The 22,513-nt window shown below is 40.4% G+C and overlaps 1 protein-coding gene across 1 annotated transcript in view; it reads left to right on the forward strand.

Annotated features, from left to right (window-relative positions):
• Positions 1–22,513, forward strand: part of frem2b (FRAS1 related extracellular matrix 2b) — a 68,699-nt gene that overhangs the window by 23,718 nt on the left and 22,468 nt on the right. Inside the window, exons 3-6 of the mRNA XM_080429463.1 lie at positions 4,484–4,630; positions 7,975–8,205; positions 17,848–17,973; positions 18,703–18,954. Coding sequence (XP_080285589.1) covers positions 4,484–4,630; positions 7,975–8,205; positions 17,848–17,973; positions 18,703–18,954 — 756 coding nt within the window. The remainder of the gene's footprint in view (positions 1–4,483; positions 4,631–7,974; positions 8,206–17,847; positions 17,974–18,702; positions 18,955–22,513) is intronic.

The following is a 22,513-nucleotide window of genomic DNA, read 5'->3' on the forward strand; positions in this document are numbered from 1 at the left end:
AATATGACTGACTGGCTTGTAATTTGAAATGACACATACAAGGGGATCAAACTGACAGTAGACTTGGTAGACTTGGACTGACAGTACCTTGGCATATGTTTCCTCATTTCTTGCATACACACAAGTATTGGCATAATACATTGACTAGGGGATTTATTAATCATTAAATGTTAAATAATTTGAGGTAGCTGAGGTCCTGGACGCTGGTGGAGGTGGCGAGGTGGTGGCGTGTCATTTGCACTGAAAGACTGCATAGACAGGTGTTTACAAATGACACATACTGTATATGTTTTTTTATTTTATTTTTTTATTTTTATTTTTTTATTTGCACATTTAAAAACAACACATTTTTAGCAACAGCATAATATCGTGTTTCTAAATATCGTGAGATTTAGAAAACCCTTTCGGGTTTATAAGGTTAATCTCACCTCACTTAAGAAATACAAGAAAAAAATACAAAGTAATTGAAACCAAAAATAAATTATTTGGCAACATACATACAATTATACAAAAATACAAATACAACAATAGATACACAGTATGAATACTAGAGAAAAATACATTTTAGTATAAGGTGTATTAGGTGTAGGTGCAATAGATGGTCCTATTAGATGACGGGAAATGCAGTCATTGGTTCACGTGAGCGCAAGAAGGTTAGTGGGAGTGACCTATTGATTGAAGGCAATTTCATCAATGAACACTGGGCAGTGCTTGCCGGGGGAGAGAGGCTTCCATGTTGAATTGGACAGCCAAAGTACATACTAGGGGTCATAATGGTTTGCCCAACTGATTGACACACACCTTTGCCCACACGAGCAGTCACACATATCGATTGGAGCCCTCCTGTGCCCTTGTGACCTGCCTTTGTTTTGAAATAGATTTCAAATTAACACAAACAATGAGATCCTGCAGTAAGTACTACAGCAGTACTGTAGCAGTAGTGTCTTCCAAGGTGTTGATGTTTGAGGTGAAATTAATGCTCCTGTGTTACGCACCAGATAAACGTCTTTGGCCGACTAGTATTCGTCAGGAACAATCAATCTTTACATTATAATGTTATGTTATGTTATGTTATGTTATGTTATGTTATGTTATGTTATGTTATGTTATGTTATGTTATGTTATGTTATGTTATGTGCAAGAGCTTTGGTTACATACTACTAGGGTATCAGCGTACTGAATGGATTACTGTCATTACATTATGGAAAAAGTTGCCACTCAAAGTTATTTGCAGCAGTACCATATGAACATTAAGTATTTTTAGCTGCATTGTCCCCATTGAACAGAGTTCAGAGACCAGTCCTACTTTATCCAGCCTAATCAGTGTGGTGCTAACTCTGTGGGCAATGGGCCGCCTGTCTGTCTGCCTGGCTGAATGAACAGAAAAGGGTCCGTTGGGGCATCCTGGCCCGCGTTCCCTCAGGGTGACCAAATAAGGACTGTCTGCAACATGTATGCAGGGAGGAGACAGGGGCACTGTGTTGGCACAGCCCAGCCTTTCGCATTCTCTGGCGTCCCTCAAAAGCCTTCTGTCCTTCATCAGACATCCAAGTGGCTTCACTTTACAGCTACATGGACAGTGCTTTCACCATTAACTTCATGAATCATGATGCACCATTGACCCATACACAGTAAAATCAGTGTTAATTTCACTCAGATAGATTTAGTTACAAATGGATACAGTAATACTGACCATTGTATTATGTGACCCATACCAAGGTATCTTAACTAGGTTGATTCTCAATGTTGTGATTAAATTGCCAGTAAGCAATGGCAATTTAAGTAAGCAATGGCAATTTAAGCATATATCTCTTATTTAATATATAATCTAATATAAATAGATGTACTTTATGCATAATGTATATGATTTGTATGATGAGCGAGTATGATGCACTGTATGGTACAGGATTACACAGCCATGCACACATTATAATAATATAATAATAATATAGAGATACCGCAGTAATACAGCACTGAACGACTAAATTGTAGCTCAACGCTGCTTGCAGTAGTTAAAGATTAGCGGTGGTGTTTCCCTTGAAGAATCTTTGAAGTGGACGTATTCCAACCTCTGCTTATCTTAATTAGAAATAAATCTGGGGGAGTGAAGTGCCCCTCAGGAAACAAGCACCTCCAAGCTCCAGCTCCTTAGGGGCCACATCGCAGGTTTTAAAATGACTCCAAGGCTTTCTCAAGCTAATATTTACTCATGCTACTGTATACTTGGAATGGGTGTAGTATAAATTGTGCATATAAATTATTTTCCCTGTGATCTGAGGACATTGTTTTGACTTTTATGCTCACCCGGTCTTGCTGAATGTGAACAAATGGATAATTGATGGGCCCACTTTATTATACAACTGGGGGTACAAAGTGCCTGAGCTGCTTCATTTGGATGGATAGAGGGCTACCTCTTTCAAGCTTACCGTCAGAGGCGAGTCGTCATCTCTGTGTAAATAATTATGCGTGTCACCGTTTAATGTTCCTACTGAAATGTATGAAGCACCGTGTCATGAAGCTTACCTATAAATGGTCTTAGGATGTCCCTGTGCAAGTCTTTGATTATAAAGGGCTGTTCACTTATAATCTATCTGCCTGTATCAGTTGTGCTTTGTTGAGTTAATATCAACAGTGTTATCTAAACAGACTACGCAGCAAAGTCTGCGTATGCTGTACGTGTTTAGATTAACAGCACAGGTCCTTTTCTCTTTCCGTTACATTAGTCATCCCTCAAGACACAGAGGTCCCACATACTGTAGTGTACAGTGTTTACCTGTGAGTGGAGTACAATGCTGCTGGCTCCTATCCTATACTGTTGGGAGGTCCTGTCACACACTCACACACACACACACACACACACACACACACACACACACACACACACACACACACACACACACACACACACACACACACACACACACACACACACACACACACATACACACGCACGCATGCGCACGCACGCACACACGCACGCACACACAGTGTCAAAAGCATTTCTCATTGTTAGTTACTCATTTAGCTGGAGGAATTTAATACAATTATGATTAACATTGAGATAGTTTTTTTTTGTGTGTTTTTTTCACACGGTGAGAAGAGAAGGCTGTTCTTTTTTTCATCTCATCTATTCTCATTTTGCTTCGTACTGTTTCACTGTATTTTTCATTCTGCCCCAGTTATAACTCAGCACTGTTAAGCTATAGGTACCATGGGCCTACGCCTATTGTACAGTACACTACAGATACTGTATATCAACTGCAGAACCAAATTAAATAACTCTAAACTATTGCCGAGGAGTTATTGCCCCCCTCCCCCCTCCCCCCTCCCCCCTTCCCCTCCACACACACACACACACATGCGCTCTCCCTCACACATAATGTAATAAGACACACAGGGTGAACGTATCGGTCTCACCCGGCTCATGAAAAGGAAGCGTACATAGTGGAGTTGTTGGCTGGATGTGACAGATTTACAGATCATGACCACACTGGGGCGGGGCAGAGGAGAGGTTTGGGAACTTTGGCCTCAGCTTTAGTGCCAACACAAACGAAAGCAATTCTCTGAAATCCCAGAACAATACCACTGCTGAAGTGCCTCCTTGCAGTCATTTCTCCTTCATTCCACCACTTTCACATCTGCCAGCTGTTCAGTTGGTTAGTCACCTGGGTCTGTACCACTTAAGCCCTATTTTATGCTTCATCGTTAGATGTTGTCATGCTACAAAAAATAGCTCATCTACCAGCTCAGCTTTTAGATGTGAAATTTTCACTATATTTGATTTTTTTCCGGCTTGTTCCCCCTATAATTACATGCCCAAAATAGGGATGCCAGGTTGATAGTGGTGCTTCGTTTATACACACGTCACGTTTTTTCCACTGAAAATCAGTTCGTTTTTGTATGATGAAAACTAAATTAGGCGTTTATTCTCAACGTTCAGTACCATCGCTGTCTACCCTGCACACAGCAGGACCGATTTTCTAAGATGTGTGTTTATGCTGCACGTGTTAAACGCATATGTGCTCGTGTTAAACGTCTCAGAGTGTGTGCGTGGCTTTGGTCTCGCTCTCTACAGTATGGTCAAATGGTAACAGCAATGCCCTCCAGGACCAAAGCCGCCAATGCCTCTGAAGCAACGTCAAAAGGCACGGTGGAAATTGCCCAGTTTCAGACTGGAAATACACATTTCTTTATTGGAAACAAAGCCATTAGACAAAATACTTCTAATGTTGTCTACATCAGGCCATTGCACCGCTGATACCTTGTACCACCCACAGAATCCTGCCAGGCTGTGGGAGGTACAAGGTAGACATGGATTCACTGTAATGAAGGGTTACTGAAATTGCTGTGCCAACGCAGACACATCTCCACTGCATGTTTCCCCAATAGTAAAGTCTTTAAACTGAAATAGTTTCAACTAGACATAATTCATGTGATTATTTGGGGTTAGTTTTATAACATTCTCAAATATGTTTCCTTGCAGGAGGTAACAAGTTGAAGAATCAGCAGTTCCGTCTGAACTGGGCTTGGATCTCTCTGGAGAAGGAGCACTACGTGGTGGACGAAGAGGTCCGCTTTCTGGAGGTGGTTCTGCAACGCAGGGGCTATCTGGGAGAAACCTCCTTTGTCAGTAAGTACACTCCTCCAATTCCCTAAAAAGCTACAACATCACTACATGACTTCATCATCACTGAGACACAATCATTTAAAATGCTTGTTTTTTTGTTTTTACTTTCTTTTAATACTTTGAATTTGAATGGGATTTAATTAAGGTTTTTTTATTCAATGCAAAATTCATGACCCTGTAAACCCCCACCCCACCCCCTTTACACATATATGCACACCCGCCTGCACGCACACACGCCTGCATGCCTGCGCGCACGCCCGCACAAACTTCTATCTCCTAACTATTAAGACTCACACCCTTTAGGGTCACACAGGTCCTAGCCTTTCACCCTTCTCCTTGGGTCAGTACTTAAAGCCCAGTCACACAATGGGACTGAAGGCGCTGCCTGTGCTCAGGAGAAAGGTCATTCAAAGTTGGTGGCCACTGAAGGACACTTCTCTGCAACTTAATCACCCAGTTTTACTGGCCTGAACTAAATGAGCAATAACTGAAGCACGACAGCAAACAGAGCTTCTGTAAGAGTTTATGAGCGGCTGGAATTTTCACTATTGTTGGTCATTGTTCCTCGCTACCCTCTATTCTGTCTATATAAATGACACGTTTGAAAAATGACCAGCGGATAAACGTCTCACCCCATACAAGGTGATTTAACTGTGGTCTGTATCTTTGTTTTCTCTGGGACCACTGACTAATGAAATATCCCTAGAGAGATCGGCCCTTTTTGCTGAACTTTATATAGTCTTAAATTTTTTTGTCAGACCCACTAAGTCACTAAAATAGAAAAATGGTCCATCTCAATAATAGCATTAAGATTCTAATCACCATTACAAAGACAAATGGATGGATAATGCCTAGCATTTTAGACATGAAAAACAATGGTCCCTGAGGAAAGAGAAAGGGATGTGATTTGCTATCTGAGAAGAGAATGGTTCAAGAAAAGAGAAAAAGGAAAAATAAATAATAATAAATAACACCTACCATGCATTTTGTGGGCATCTTTTGAATTTCAAAAATAATCTTTTAAATTTCAAAAATAATCTTTTAAATTTCAAAAATAATCTTTTAAATTTCAAAAATAATCTTTTAAATTTCAAAAATAATCTTTTAAATTTCAAAAATAATCTTTTAAATTTCAAAAATAATCTTTTAAATTTCAAAAATAATCTTTTAAATTTCAAAAATAATCTTTTAAATTTCAAAAATAATCTTTTAAATTTCAAAAAGAATACATGGAAAATAAGGCTCACCTGAAAGAACAATTTCAAACAATCATTAACTCAAATCCATTTGGTTGAGACATTGTTTTATTAATGTTTAGATTTTGAATTCTGAGAACAAAGTGAGCACAGTCACAGAATGTGATGATGTTCTGGCTGTCTGGCCTTCTAAAGGATCAGAGAATTCTCTGATCTTGAAGAAGGCTGGAAAACCAACATGTTATCAAACTGAGAAATACATGTACATAAGCATTTTGTAAATGTAAAATATAGAATAACCTGAGGCCGAATGAGATTTACTTTTGTAAGGTGCAAAAATGGAGGAACAGATGAATCCAAATGACTCGCTCCTTGTGTGTTTCTAAACCAGAAACTGCTCATTTATTTGAACTTTGATGATATTTTTCATCATGTGCCAGTCTTCTGTTGTGCACTGCAAATGTCAAGCATGGGATCAAAGCCACAACAAAGAGAGAAGCAATGCAGAATTTCTTTGTCAGGGCCATTTTGTTTTGACAATGACCTAATGTTAGATAAATAATAAATAAAATAATAAATCATGTATTTCTTTATAGATCTGCCAAAGTGTCATACTTAGCTGTACTGTAGATGTGAGAAACTCAAGCTTCTCTTTGTGATAATACCACCTCAACGTGGCTCTAATGATTGCTATTTTATGAACTATCATGAATATAATGCATTGTAAAGGCATTTGAATTAATTATGGGCATCCTTATGAAACTTGAAGGATGTGTATCTTAATTACATTATCGCCCTTTTCTACATTAACAATCCTTTCATTGCTTTCATTTCCCATAAAATATATATTTACAAACCATCATGTACAAAAAGAAAATATTTTTTTTTAGTTTTTCCTAAAAATCATGCTGCAAAGCCCAATGTTTTGTCTTTCTTTGTCCTTCGGCAAGTTATTACCCTTCCAGGAGAAAGAACAGGAACAGTTCATTAGGGATTCTTTGGAGTCTTTTTCTACTGCGGTGGAAGAAACACAAATCTTTTGATCAATAGGCACAACAGCCTGGCGATTCACGCCACCCATCTGCCTCAGTGCAGAGATGAAGCTATGGCTGATCCCAGGCCACTGAGGCCAGTGCCTTCACATGTAGATTGGGGATATCTCCTCCAGCCCAGCATTGCATGACTGAACACTGATCAGAGAGCCCCACTGACGACCTGCTGCTTCCTGCTGCAACCAGTGCCACGCAGGTGGCACTGGTTTGGAGGCTTGACTGAGCCGACATGCCGCTAAACCTCGGAGTGGCTGCGGTGGTCACGGCAATCCAATCCCCCCCCCCCCGTTTTGAGCGAGACAGAGTTAGGATTAACTAATACATTCTCTGTCTCTTATCTGCTCTTTGAAGACAGGTGATTTTTCTGGCTTTTTTTTGTCTTAGCATACATACATATGTGCAGGGCCTTTTCCCCTCAGGCTATAGTTGCATATCAAAGCCCATTTTTGTTATTTAAATCAAAGAATGAAATGTTAATTTGTATTCATAAACTCATATTATTTATTACATTTTCCTATTTTTACTCAAATGTTACTCTCTTGTCCTATCTCCGTCATGCTTTATCTGTTCTAAGAAAGCAGGTGGCTTTTTGAAAACAACCCTGTTATCGTTCTGTTCATTTATTCATTTCTTTCTTAACCTTATCGTCTTAATTTATGTCTTTTTCGTGGGCTCCCTTTGAGACAGCCAGCTGTTAGACAGCTATTGCCCGCCCCCAGTCTGTACAACATTTCATGAGGTTCAGTATCCCCACATGGCAGAAGCCCTGCCAGGCCTGATCAAACACTCAACAGACACTGTGGAGGCTGTCCAGCCTCCAATCATAGCTGCTGCGCATAGACTGACATGAGGGGGTATAGATTCTGCTGTCACAAAATGCTGATTATTGTAGCCTCCTGTTACATGTCAAGACCATCTGTTTATAAATACACAATGGCTTCATTTCAGTGCCAACTGACTGCATTCTGTTCAGCCTGAGAGAGATATTATTGTACACCCTGCCAATGTTACTTTTTCTGTATGCTTTTGTTTTGTTTGTTTGTTTTCTTGTCAACTAAAAGTGAAAATAGTATTTTTTTCTCCCTTCTCCTCCCAAAAGGCATTGGGACTAAAGATGGCACTGCGGAGACAGACAAAGACTTCCGTGGGAAGTCTCAGAAGCAGGTTCAGTTTAACCCAGGGCAGAGCACGGCCACCTGGAAAGTCCGGATCTTGTCCGACGGTGAATATGAGGTGTCAGAGACTTTCCAGATCGTTCTATCTGAGCCGGTCATGGCGGCCCTCGAATTTCCAGACGCTGCCACGGTGGAGATCTTGGACCCCGGCGATGGTCAGTAATGTTTTCACCTCTTAAAAAGAACTCGCAATGCTCCAGATTCCATTGGAAGTATTAGAAAAGTAGTGCTACCAAAGCACATCCATGGGATATTTGGGATAAAACACACGCTTTTGAAAACCCAAACAGCCTTTAGCGTTTGGGTTTTCATAGGCCTTCATTAGAGTGAAGAAGACTTGTGGAAAGCCAGATGAAACTTTCAGAATTTTAGTAACACGGTAGCCAAAGAGCATCAACTGAACATAGATATGCACTTTGTAAACATGTTTCCTGGAGGTGTATGTTTGCATTAATATTGCTTGAGATGAATATTCTGCAGCTGTAGATTAGGGTAACGTTTTTTTGTTTGTTTTTAAGAACCTATTTAAAGGGATTCTAGGCAAGTTCAGAGATCAAAAAAAGAAAAAAACTGTTGTCAAACACCGCCCCTCCACTTTTCCTTAACGCAGGAGTAAATCATGTCAAATAGATAAGGAATCCACCAGTTTGATAAACACTCAGAATCTCAAATGATCACACATGGGCATATGGCATACAGCTGATGACAGTGGTGGACAAAGTTCTCAACCCCAGAGTCAAAGTGCAGATACTCCTGGTCAAATATTACTCCACTACAAGTGAACGTTGCTCTGTCATATGTGTTCTTGAGTTAAAGTACTGGAGTACTTGCTTTGAAAAATACTTAAGTATTCACAATGCGATGCATTGTGAGCTTGTAGATCTGCTATTTCGACTATATATGAAATAGGGCTTAAGTGGTTAATTCATAATGTACTTATTCCCATCCTAAATTTTTATTCCCATACAAAAGTATTTAAAAAAAAAATCAAATACCCCAGTAAAGTATATATATCTGCTGTCCAGCGCGAACCTGCTAACTCCAAAACACTCATTGTTCAGGAAATGAAGAAAACCTTATATTTTTAAAACAAAGCAATACTGCCTCATCAAAGTTGGTATAGTGACTTTATATATTGTCAGATACTTGCATGTGTCATTATATTATCAACACTTTACCCAAATCCAGCACAATTAAGACTTAAGCGGAGTTAGGAGTTTCCGACGAACAGAAATCCATCTCAAGTGGAGTCCGAACAGCTGGCATTAGCTCTGCTGCTGAGGGAAGGGTAAAAAATCCAACAATTGATCTCCAAGCTCATAATGCATCACAACGTGCGAATTAATGCCCTGATGCTTCATGACACTTATTATATAGGCCTACAATAATAAACAGGACTTTAAATATTACAATAACTTCTGCAAAGAGTCTGAGTTTCAGTAGAACTAACGCGACAGAAATGCTATGAACTCTTTCTTCTTGTCACATTGCTCTCCTCATTAAACACTTCATAGATTTTAGAAATATAATTACTTGTTTTCATAACATTAGCGTCAGTGCTAAGTTTGATAAACAGGTTCACTGCATAGTTTTAACAGACTACGGGGAGTTTGTTTACGTGATCCTCCTCCTCGCTCACTGCGCAACGTGCTCTGCTCATGCTGTGAAAAGGCAGCACTGGAGGAGAGGGGGGGAGTTGTTTGTTTTTGACGGACAGTTTGAGGATCCAATGGAGTTGGGAGTTTTCGTCAGAGGCGCTTTTTAATACTTTTCATAGGTTCATTTTTAATTTGTTTTTACACAGACGTAAAGGGTGTTAAAAAGCGTTGATTTATGAAAAAAAAAATGAAAAAAAATGGAGTTAGCTGGTTCGTCCTGGACACCGACGATATGCTAAAAAAGAATATGTAAGTTCAGTACTCCAGTAAATGTTCTTTGTTACTGTCCACCACTCGCTGGTGACTGTAGCTTTGTTTCACCCTTTTCAATTTAAACGTGGCCGCCCGCCCAGAGAGCCACCGGCTGATACAAGAATTGAATAGCGCAGCCACTTTATACAAAATTATATGTTGGCGTGTGGCGAGTTGTGGTTACTTCATTCAAAGAAGGTGTCAACTAATACAAACAGGTAAATTCTCAGACCAAAGCAAATACGCGTAATTAAAATAATCTTTATAAGCAATGCATAGCCATATGAACGGAGATGTCCACCTACCGATATATCTGAGGAAATCTAAATTATATGTAGTTCTTCTTTCGTGTATTGTCGTCATTATGTCCAGCTTAATGGCATGCGGCCACGCCCTCGTCTCTGGTCCCACGCGGAAAAGGCCCTTGTCCGATGGCGGTGTATACAGGGGACAGGTGGTGATTATGTGGTCGGCAGTCTGCTCAAGCTCCCCACTCTCACATGTATACTGTCTACCAGCTAGGCACCACTTATTATTCTTCACGATTTGAAGCAGCCAACCCTAGTACGTAGGCGGTTCCGCAGGGTCAATTGCTGGCATGGTAGATCTCCTACAACTCCATCTCCTGGGTCCCGAATGTAATGGTTGAGATGCGTGGGTCCAGCCGACTCCCACTCCATGTGTTTGTAGACAGGTCCTCTGGGATGTGAGGATTGTAGGGGTAGCGGTACTTGAGTCTGCTTGGAGGCGCTGCCTTAGTTGTAGTTTCATGCAGGATGTGTCAGTCATGTTTCTGGGCTTTCCTTGCCAGGGCGAGGGTAGCTGCCTCTCGTCGGAGGCCGGCTGGGGCAATTCCCGCTAGGACTGGCAGGTAGGACACAGGGGTGGACTTCAGGCAGCCAGTTATGATGGCAGACCTTCTTGACATGTGGGCTTCTTCTTAATGTTGGTTGACCATTATGCGGCAGCAACCAACATGGAAGGCGATGGAAGAGGGTCTCAACCAGGACATGGGCATCTTGGCTACTTACCTTCGCAGATCGCACCTGCAGCTCAGTACTGGTAAGACAGTGTCGGCGGCATACCATCTTAACGACAGTGAAGGGAACTGGAGGTGTCCGTTGACAACATGCACCTGGAGTTCCAGCAAGCCCCAAAGTACCTTGGTGTTCACCCTGTATAGGACAATGTCCTGGAGTTGAAGCCCACATGTCAAGAAGGTTATAATTATGTAGTTGCTAGAACGGCAGAGAAAACCTCTGCTACAAGCCTACATCCGCTGTTTTGAAAACCAACACCGATACCGTCCCAATATGAGGGACCGCCGTAACGTCTTTGCATCGGTTCTGCAATGCATTTATATACTTTAAATCTCTGAATCGTTTCCACCCAGTTTCATCTCCTACGTTCATTTTGTCTGGCTACGTCGTGGGATTACGGTAGGAATAATAAGAGAAAATATAGCTGCAAGCAGCGATAAGCGGGGCCAGGGAATAGAGAGAGAGAGAGAGAGAGAGAGAGAGAGAGAGAGAGAGAGAGAGAGAGAGAGAGAGAGAGAGAGAGAGAGAGAAAAAAAAGAGAGAGAGACTAATGAGGAGTGAGTGAGGGCAGGTGTGATTATGGATTGAGAGGGAATGACAGCAGGTGAGGTGGGTAGATCCAATCCATGGGAATAGGCCAGGTGGACTGTTGCTGTTGCTCACTTTCTAAAAGAACATAATTATGAGAAAGAGAGAGAGAGAGAGAGAGAGAGAGAGAGAGAGAGAGAGAGAGAGAGAGAGAGAGAGAGAGAGAGAGAGAGAGAGAGAGAGAGAGAGAGAGACGGAATAGATTGAAGAGAGAGAGAGAGAGAGAGACGGAATAGATTGAAGAGAGAGAGAGAGAAACGGAATAGATTGAAGAGAAAGAGAGAGAGAGAGAAACGGAATAGATTGAAGAGAAAGAGAGAGAGAGAAACGGAATAGATTGAAGAGAAAGAGAGAGAGAGAGAAACGGAATAGATTGAAGAGAGAGAGAGAGAGAGAGAGAGAGAGAGAGAGAGAGAGAGAGAGAGAGAGAGAGAGAGAGAGAGAGAAAAGGAATAGATTGAAGAGAAAGAGAGAGAGAGAGAAACTGAATAGATTGAAGAGAAAGAGAGAGAGAGACTTGGAAAAGGAATAGATTGAAGAGAGAGAGAGAGACATGGAAACGGAATAGATTGAAGAGAGAGAGAGCGAGAGAGACATGGAAACGGAATAGATTGAAGAGAGAGAGAGAGACATGGAAACATAATAGACTGAAGAGAGAGAGAGATGGAAGCAAAACGGATTGAATGGACATCTCAACCTATTGCCATTAACAGGAATCAAACCCTCAACCTTCGGATTGACAGGCTGCAACACTACCTATAGTGCTATAGCTTTGTACAGATTGAGGTTGTCTGTTGAAGATAAAAGTGAACCAGTGAAAGCAGCCGACCTACAAGCTCAGAAATACGTTGCTATCTGAAAAGTTGTGAGATTGTAGATCGGAGAGAGAGACATGGAAACGGAATAGATTGAAGAGATAAGGATAATTCCTTTAACAGGTCTGTTCATGAAAGTCCTTGCGGTCTTGTTTCCAATGAGGGCCTGTGAGCAATTAGGGGTTAAGAGTCTTGCTCAGGGACAAATTTAATTTGCTGGCCTGGCCTGGAATCGTACCTGGGGCAACTAGGGCCTCTGGCTCCCTAGGCTGGCTCACTAACCACTCAGCTATGGCCGCCCCTCAAAAGAGAGAGAGAGAGAGAGAGAGAGACATGGAAACGGAATAGATTGAAGAGGGAGACATGGAAACGGAATAGATTGAAGAGAGAGAGAGAGAGAGAGAGACATGGAAACAGAATAGATTGAAGAGAGAGAGAGACATGGAAACATAATAGATTGAAGAGAGAGAGAGAGATGGAAGCAGAATGGATTGATTTGACATCTCAACCTATTGCCATTAACAGGAATCGAACCCTCAACCTTCGGATTGACAGGCTGCAACACTACCTATAGTGCTATAGCTTTGTCCAGGCTAAGGTTGTCTGTTGAAGATAAAAGTGAACCAGTGAAAGCAGTCGATCTGCAAGCTCAGAAACACGTTGCTATCTGAAAGGTTTTGAGATTGTAGATCGGCTATTTTCAGAATGAAGTATGTCATACATTGCAAAAACATACCTTCTCAGATAAGCATTTCATGTTATCTTTATCAATTGCATATGTATTCATTAATACAGTCTTGTTGTTTGCAATGCACTTTAAATGAAGTCTCCACCAAGTGAGGCTTGAACCGGCAACCTTGATGTTATGAAACATTCACTTAAGCGGGAAGCCATTGGACCAACAGACCTAATCCAGTGAAAACGGAGGTCAGACAGATGATACCATTTCACGCAAATAACTGAAAAATCCTGGGTTTAAGTGTTTTTCAAACTGCTCAAAATTGCGGACAATCTAAGGGCGGAGAGAGAGACATGGAAACGGAATAGATTGAAGAGAGAGAGACATGGAAACAATAGATTGAAGAGAGAGAAAGATGGAAGCAGAATGGATTGATTGGACGTGTCAACCTATTGCCATTAACAAGAATCGAACCCTCAACCTTCGGATTGACAGGCTGCAACACTACCTATAGTGCTATAGCTTTGACCAGGCTGAGGTTGTCTGTTGAAGATAAAACTGAACCAGTGAAAGCAGCCGATCTACAAGCTCAGAAACACGTTGCTATCTGAAAAGTTTTGAGATTGTAGATCGGCTATTTTCAGAATGAAGTATGTCATACATTGCAAAAACAGACCTTCTCAGATAAGCATTTCATGTTATCTTTATCAATTGCATATTCATTAATACAGTCTTGTAGTTTGCAATGCACTTTAAATGAAGTCTCCACCAAGTGAGGCTTGAACCGGCAACCTTGATGTTGTGAAACATTCACTTAAGCGGGAAGCCATTGGACCAACAGACCTTATACAGTGAAAACGGAGGTCAGACAGATGATACCATTTCACGCAAATAACTGAAAAATCCTGGGTTTAAGTGTTTTTCAAACTGCTCAAAATTGCGAACAATCTAAGGGCGGAGAGAGAGACATGGAAACGGAATAGATTGAAGAGAGAGAGACATGGAAACAATAGATTGAAGAGAGAGAAGGATGGAAGCAGAATGGATTGATTGGACGTGTCAACCTATTGCCATTAACAGGAATCTAACCCTCAACCTTCGGATTGACGGGCTGCAACATTACCTATAGTGCTATAGCTTTGTCCAGGCTGAGGTTGTCTGTTGAAGATAAAAGTGAACCAGTGAAAGCAGCCGATCTACAAACTCAGAAACACGTTGCTATCTGAAAAGTTTTGAGATTGTAGATCGGCTATTTTCAGAATGAAGTATGTCATACATTGCAAAAACATACCCTCTCAAAGTATTTCAGGTTATGTTTAACAATTGCACATGTATTAATTGACACAATCATGTTGTGTGCAATGGAACTTTAATGAAGTCCGCATCAAGTGAGGCTTGAACTGGTAACCTTCAGGTTGTGAGGCACACGTTTAAGGGAGAAGCCATTGGACCAACAGACAAGAACTTGTGAAAAAGGAGATCACACAGATGATACAGTTTCACGCAAATAGCTGAAAAATCCTGGGTTTAAGTGTTTTTCAAACTGCTCAAAATTGCGGACAATCTAAGGACGGAGCTTACTGGTCAACGTGATACATGTGTTCCTCATGAGTCAAGGCACATGTGTAAGCAGGTTTAATGGCTGTCGGCCAAACGAGGCATGACTTTTGCCTGTTTAAAGTTTGCACTTTCAAAAAATCGCTATAGCGCCCCCCTTTGACCAATTGGAGTAAGATTGGTTTCAGTAATATTTGGAATGACCCTCAACATTAACGCAACGTTTCAAAGAAATGTGAGTCTGCATGTTAGTGTTAGGGGCAGATGAATAATTGTCATAAAACTGCAATATTCATTGGCTCATTAAAGCTTCATTTTTTCACTTATGGAAAAATCTTGCTGCTTGTTTGTCGGCATAGGTCCAAAGTTCATGTGTAAAACGTTTCGTGCAGATTACTCAAAAATCCCAGGAGGAGATAGGTTTGAACTGTTTTTCATATAATTCAAAATGGTGGGAGATCTAAAGGTCAGAGGTCAAAAGTCAGAGGGTGAAAGTTGTTCAGCATGAGGAGACTCATATGTGTATCCAAGTTTCATGGCTCTAGGTCAAACAGGGCATGAGTTGTACCTGGTCAAAGTTCCCATTTTCAATTGAGTGCTATAGCGCCACCTTTGGACGAAAGATTGTGAGAATTATTTCTTGATAGGTTTTCATGACCATCTACCATATGGCCGAGTTTCGTAAAAAGCGACAGCACGGTTCAGCCAGAACTGTGAAAAGTGGCAGAAGAAACAGAATAAGGGGAACATTAAGACAGGTCCAGAGCTGAGCTCTGGCCCCGTAAAAACAACTAAAAAGGCTAGCGTTAACAGCATCTCAAAGTATGCTCGGAGGTACATTCTGGAGGCAGGGATGCTACATCAAAAAAACAACCCCCTGAGCTAGTGAGACTAGTAATTGCTGAGACGACAAGGTTTCTCCTCATTCCAAAACAAAAATATAATTGTTTCAGTTTATTAAATGTGTATTAATTAATAATTAAGGGAATTATTTGGATTATTTCTGTGTTGAGCTGTCCATGGTGCTTAAAGAGGACATCACGCATTCAAGTTCAAATATATACCATTATGGATGCAAACTAACTTGAATCCTAGTTATATTTTTGTCTCTTTTCTCTTTTATGTTTGGAATGGGCCCCCAGATGCTGTATACAGCAATATGGCTTCACCAGTGGAGATAAGCAGTGTTTGCTAAATAAGTAACTTCTAATAAACAACAGATATGGCAGAGAATTATATAAATTACTATATTGCTGCTTTGTTATGATGATTAACATGTTATGTTTTTCATACAAAGCAGCAGTCTCTGGAGAATAATTAAAATAACTACCTGTATCTCTCAAAAGTTGTGAAAGATTTTCCCAGTGCCTTTAACAGACCCTGCTTTTCTCTCTTCTTCTGTTGATAAACAAACATTGCCAATTACCATATGAGTATGCTGTTTAGGATTCATAACATTCTGCAAAGTCATTTGGACTCTCAGAATCGAAATATGAAAATGAAAATGAAGAATGTTTTTACGGTGAGCAGAGAACTTGAATGCTTCAGGGATTGTCCCTGTGAAATAGTTCAGCCCTAGTTGATGGATATAAAGTTTTTATAGATCCAGAATGGTTGGAGGAGCTATAATAATATAATATATGTACGTACAGTAGCTAGCTACCAGAGAGTACACTTTAAAATCTTGAGAGTTCATTTAGCTCTCAGGGTATACAAATCTAATAACCAAATGGACCTTTACAAGTACATTTGGTTAGATTTGTAAGCTATTTGAGTTACCAATGCATAAATTAACACTGAGGAATTTACTGCTGCTGGTGGCTTAGGAGGTGGAGTGACCCCTTTTGAATGGGTAGTTTCCCACTTTGATTGAAGTGTCCTTGAGCAAGACGCTTATATATCCCTAACTCACATGTTGCACATCATGAGAAGCTAGATCACTTGTATCTCATACATCTCATTTTGGGCAATTGACCGAAAGTTTAGAAACATTTTTTTTTTAAATTACATTTAGAACCAACAGAATAATCGAGAACAGTTTTGTTTTCCTTTTACTGTATATCAAATTATCAACATTTCTTATAATGGACTAAATCGATTAGTCTGATAAACCACTTAAAGGGGAAGACCACCCATTTTCAATATTTAACTATGTCATTAATATAGCATAAAGGAGTTGTGTGGAAATAAGAAAATTTTTAAATGTTAAAAATTTTAAATGTTAAACCCAAATTGATTTTGGGTTTAACATTGCAAATTACACCGTGATGACTCATCATGGTGTAATTTGCAATGTTAAACCCAAAATCAATTTGGGTTTAACATTTAAAATTTTTAACATTTAAAAATTTTCTTATTTCCACACAACTCCTTTATGCTATATTAATGACATAGTTAAATATTGAAAATGGGTGGTCTTCCCCTTTAAGCACTGTATTATAACTCGTTGTATAATGGTTGTAATTCAAATACTCAAGTAAAGGAGCATAAACGTACTTCTTAATTGTTCTTCAATACAGTACTTGAGTAAAGGTACTTAGTTACTTTCCACCACTGAGAAATGGAGAAGGGGAAAGATATAGGGGCCACCAGTAAAACAGACCAGTAAAAACACACCAATAGAACAAGTCTTTGCTTGCGGAAGGAATCACGGCACATGCCTGGCTTATCCAGGCCAACCTTTATGATTCATCTTTGCATGCAAAGATGCGGGCAAATATCAGTCGACCTCTCTGAAGCAATATAGCGTGTAAGACCCATAGCATACGCCTGTTTCATTAATCTTCTCTTCCTAGATAGCATTATAGTACCATATGTCCCAGCTGTCTATCTGTGTTAGGCTGCATGTCACTCAAAGCAGTGATGCTGAGTATTAATTTAAGCGAGGGACAATGGAAACCCATCCAGATGACCTTTACAGAGAATTCATATTCATCCCAGTGTGTCAGCTATCAGCCAGTGAGATAGTTTTCTGTGATCTAAACCCAGGTCTGATATCATCTGGCACCGATACAGTTCCTTTTTCAGTTTTTCCGAAGGGTCAACAGATCTTCCACAGATCTCTGATCACTCACACACTCCCTTGACCTAATCCCCACATGAAAATCAAAAAGAAATATTTAAGACTTTTCTCTATCCTAAGCTTGTTAGTGTGTATGAATAATGCAAGAGTGATCATTTGATTTATTTTCTTTTTTATCCTATGTAGAATCAACAGTGTTCATCCCCTCGGCTGTCTACAACATAGAGGAGGATATGGGTGAACTCCTGATCCCTGTACGCAGGAGTGGAGATGTCAGCCAGGAGCTCATGGTCCTCTGCTCAACCCAGCAAGGTACACTAGGGACAGTTCTGAGATACTTCCACTTCCTGGAATAGTTTGGCTGTATTATTGTCATTAACCCATTAAGACCTGAGGCCGATTCTACAAATGTCTTCTAAATCGTAACAGTTTTCAGAAAAACGTATGTTGCTATGTATCAGTGGTTCTCAAACGTTTTCATGTCAAGGACCAAGGATTTGCACAAATATTCACGATAAAAAAATAAAAATCACACCCAGTGTGAAGTGAGCGGTGTGGTCATCACAGTGATGGAAGCTCACTTAAAAAAAAGTGTTTTTTTAAAAGTGCATAGTCCTATTTATAGGTTATTAATTTCATCATGTGTCTCGCTAGCCAATCACAGTGCTGAATAGAGTCAGCCAATAGAGTCAGCCAATCACAGTACAGCTAGGTGTGTACTAATGTAGAGGGGTGTGCTATTATGAGCCAATCACAGTACAGCGAAGGGTGTACTAATGAGGTGTCCCAACCCCACTTATAGGAGCGGCTACACCGCTCAAAAAATAGCAGATCTACAAGCTCATAGCACGGCACGAAGTGGCGTGCTATGAGCTTGTAGATCTGCTTTCCCGGTCTTATAATGGGTTAAAGAACTGACATGTTTAGCCTATTGCCAACTTACAGTACAGTATTACAGTGCACAGTACCATATACTGTACCACAAATCTGGCATTGGTCGGGCTCTAACTGACTCCGTATCTGTGCTTTGTGTCCACCCAGTGTCAGCCACAGGCACCATCCCCACCACGGTGCTGTCCTACTCGGATTACATCTCCAGGCCTGACGATCACCACAGCATCCTGCGCTTTGACAAGGGCGAGGTGGAGAAATCCTGCCGCGTTGTGATCATCGACGACTCGCTGTATGAAGATGAGGAGAGCTTCAACGTCTCTCTCAGCATGCCAATTGGTGGTCGCTTGGGTCAGGAGTTCCCCGCCGCTAAAGTTATAATTGTGCCCGACATGGATGATGGTAAGATGGCCTTTCACCCAGCACAGCTACACGGTGAAATGTTTTAATAGATAGACCTTTATTGATCCCGAGGAAAATTCAGTTTTCATAGCAGCACCGCGGTAAGAATGAAACAAAGATGGGATAACCATATCATTTAAAATACAGTATAAAGATGACTTAATATCCCTGGCTAATAGTAATTGACCTCTATAACTAAAATAGAAAATTAAAAACACCTTAAATATTGTATTTATTTTATATATAGTCCATATACAGTCTCCCATATTTGAATACTGGGCCCTGATTGGTCACCCCAGACTTCGGGAGCAGGAAATGGATTCACAACGGAGCGGTGCCAGACCCAAATCGCAGAGCGCAATCTTTTTTTTTTTGCACTGGCAGATTCGTCTGGTCCCAGGCTAGTCCAGCCCTATGGAATGTTTGGAATGCATGTGCTAATAAAAAGTATGTTTTTGTTGCTCATATTAACCATAGGAAGTATTAAGTTGTTTTTTAGTTAACACATGCTAATAACATTCCATAGGGCTGGACCACACATGGACATATGACATCATCAACAGGAGCGGCCCCTATTGAGTGAAAGACTAACTATTTCTAAAATAAAAAAAATCTTGAAGGTGTTTTTAATTTAAAATTGTAGTTATATAGGGCAATTATAATGTATTAAGGCATATAAAGCTTATTAGCCAGGTGTGCATAACGTATAGGGCACCATAGGTAGAAATAAAGGCGACGGTAGCGTGTGCATTCTATCACCAATAAAAACAGCCTATAAATAGACCACAGGACTGACCTGACCAGGCATGAATAAATATAATGAGCTATGTATCACCAGTAAAATGGACATATACTGTAGTAGTTATGTACTGTATGTATGTACCGAGTATCAACAGCTAAATGGACTCTGATAGTGTACAAATGTAACCAAATGATTTGAGTTACCAATGTTTACATTAGATTGACTGTGTACACAGTCACACTACGCAGTCAATTCTTGAGTGTTAAAGGCGATTCAAGTGATATTTCTTTGTTACAATGTATTAAATAGTTCTATATTCCGATATCAATCATTGCTACTGAGGGTTAGCTCATTAACAGGGGTCTCCCCTCCTCTTTAGTAAGCTCTTTAGTAAACATAAAATACATTTTCAGGTTGGGATAACAATTGTGTCCAATCAGGAGAGAGACATTTTGAGATGTTCTCTTTACTAAAAGCAGGAGAGATGGGTAGACCCCTGTTATTAAACAAACACTCCATAGCAATGATTACTATCAGAATACAGAGCTTTAATGTTTTAGAAAAGAAAAATAGCATAGTCACGCTGTAGTTAACTAAACTATAGTTAAATGCAATTGTGCAATATGCTTTGTGTGGACACACAACAAGTGTGTGTGTGTGTGTGTGTGTGTGTGTGTGTGTGTGTGTGTGTGCGTGTGCGTGTGCGTGTGCATGTGTATGTGTATGTGTATGTGTATGTGTATGTGTGTGTGTGTGTGTGTGTGTGTATGTGTATGTGTATGTGTATGTGTATGTGTGTGTGTATGTGTATGTGTATGTGTATGTGTGTGTGTGTGTGTGTGTGTGTGTGTGTGTGTGTGTGTGTGTGTGTGTGTGTGTGTGTGTGTGTGTGTGTGTGTGTCCGTCCGCACTCTTTGCTGGAGGGGAAACGCTTATCTCATATCTGCAGGCTGAGACTGGAGGCCTGATAGTCTCCATATCTCCCTGACGCCTCTTTGTTGCCCAGCACCTCACTGCAGTTCCTTATCGCCCTGCTAGTATCTGTGAAAGCACACCCACTGATTGTGGGCAGGCAACAGCGCAGCTGAAAGATTTGGCGTAATTGCTCAACCTCCTTTTTCCTTGGATCACAACTCTTGTTTGAAGCGAGATAATTAAGCAGATGCAATTTTTAATCCACCATTTAATAAATAATGTTTTTAGAAAGGTCATAAAGCATAAGAGGCATTTTTCAAACAGAGTAATAAAGTCAATTAGCTGTGCACTGATTTATTTCAGATCTGCGGTTCAGAATCGTGGTCTCTCTGGTCAAGGAGACACCTCTGTTATACTGCTATTTGTTATTGCAGTTCATTACTGCTGGAATAAGTTCACATATTCACAACGAAAAATTGGTCTGGTGAGCAGCTAATATTTATTGATGTATACTAAAGGACAATTAAAACGGTGCGGTCAAACTGACTTCTTATGGAGTAACAATATTCCATACACTAGCAATCATTAAACTTAGTTATTAACGTACAATTACATTTTCTTTCTTTTCTGTGTCAATAATATTCATAGGTGTTAACTTATATTGTAGAATCCACAAACTATATTCTAAGAATGCTTATGCACTATATATAATATAAGAGTAACATTTCCTTGTGCACCGTTCACAAACCGCTATCATGCTGTGATGGACGTAGATTGGCTATTTTCGCCGCACAACACCATCGTATGACAAAGTATAAAGTACGGTTTAAGTGGGTAAAGTTAACTGCAGCAGCAGTTCTCAGACTGTGTGGTAGCAGGTTCCTTTCCCTCTCTTCTCCCCTGGGACTCTAGGCAGACAAACTTCAAGTGGATTTGTTTGACCTGCTTCAGGAAGGAGGGAGGTTACATGTTTGGAATACTTACTTACTGTAGCAGTGTCCTGTGTAACGTGAGACTGTGCTGAGACTGTGCTTAGGACCCTTTGACCCTCACTACTCCTGGGCATTGACGGCCAAGACGGCTTCTGAGACAAACAGGTTTTTAATGGGACCCCCCAGCACCCCACTGCACAGTTCTGTAGGCAGAATGCTGCTGTTTTATGTCCAAGTGCCAAGTGTTAAGATCAGCAGGAAGTGTTTTACCAGTGTGGCTATTGAATTTCCAAACACTGTCGAAGTCTAGATAGACAGGCTCTGACGGCGTTTGTCCGGTTGATCTATTGATCTGATCTTTTTTATATGACTTCGCCACTCAGTCACATACTTTGATGTTTAAGTTGAGGGTCAAGGATACCTGTGAGTCTTGGAGAATGACAGCCCATAGATATTTGGGAAACACATTAAGATAATACGAGATAAACAAGCCACAAGATTTCAGTGGAAGCGGTCTCAAAGAGAAAAGGTCAATAGTTTGAACAGTGTGTATAGAATGCAGGAGTCTTTATGTCTAGACCAATTTCATTGTTACTGCAAAGCAGTAGATAATCATACACCGTTTTATCATGGGGACACAGTTGCTGAGACTGAAGGCAAACACAGTGTTATAGTATAATTGGCTCCGCTCTATAAAGTGACAGGCACTCTGCTTATCTCAGCTGTTATAAACAATGACATGTCTGTCTGACTTATCCAATTAATGCAACTTTTTGCAGATTGAAAAATAAATTGATTCTGCATATACATATAAATTAATGTTATCTCCACTGTGTGAACTCCTGGCAAGGCTTTGCCAAACCTACAAAGAAATATTGTTCTCACAATTTATCACCACACAGAAAGTACACATTTTGACTTAGGCTGAGAGACTATGCTAACAGCCTGTAGTCAGGTTTATTCCTGTCTT

The sequence above is a fragment of the Gymnoscopelus braueri genome (assembly GCF_963280865.1).
Source record: "Gymnoscopelus braueri genome assembly, chromosome: 5".
NCBI lineage: Eukaryota > Metazoa > Chordata > Actinopteri > Myctophiformes > Myctophidae > Gymnoscopelus > Gymnoscopelus braueri.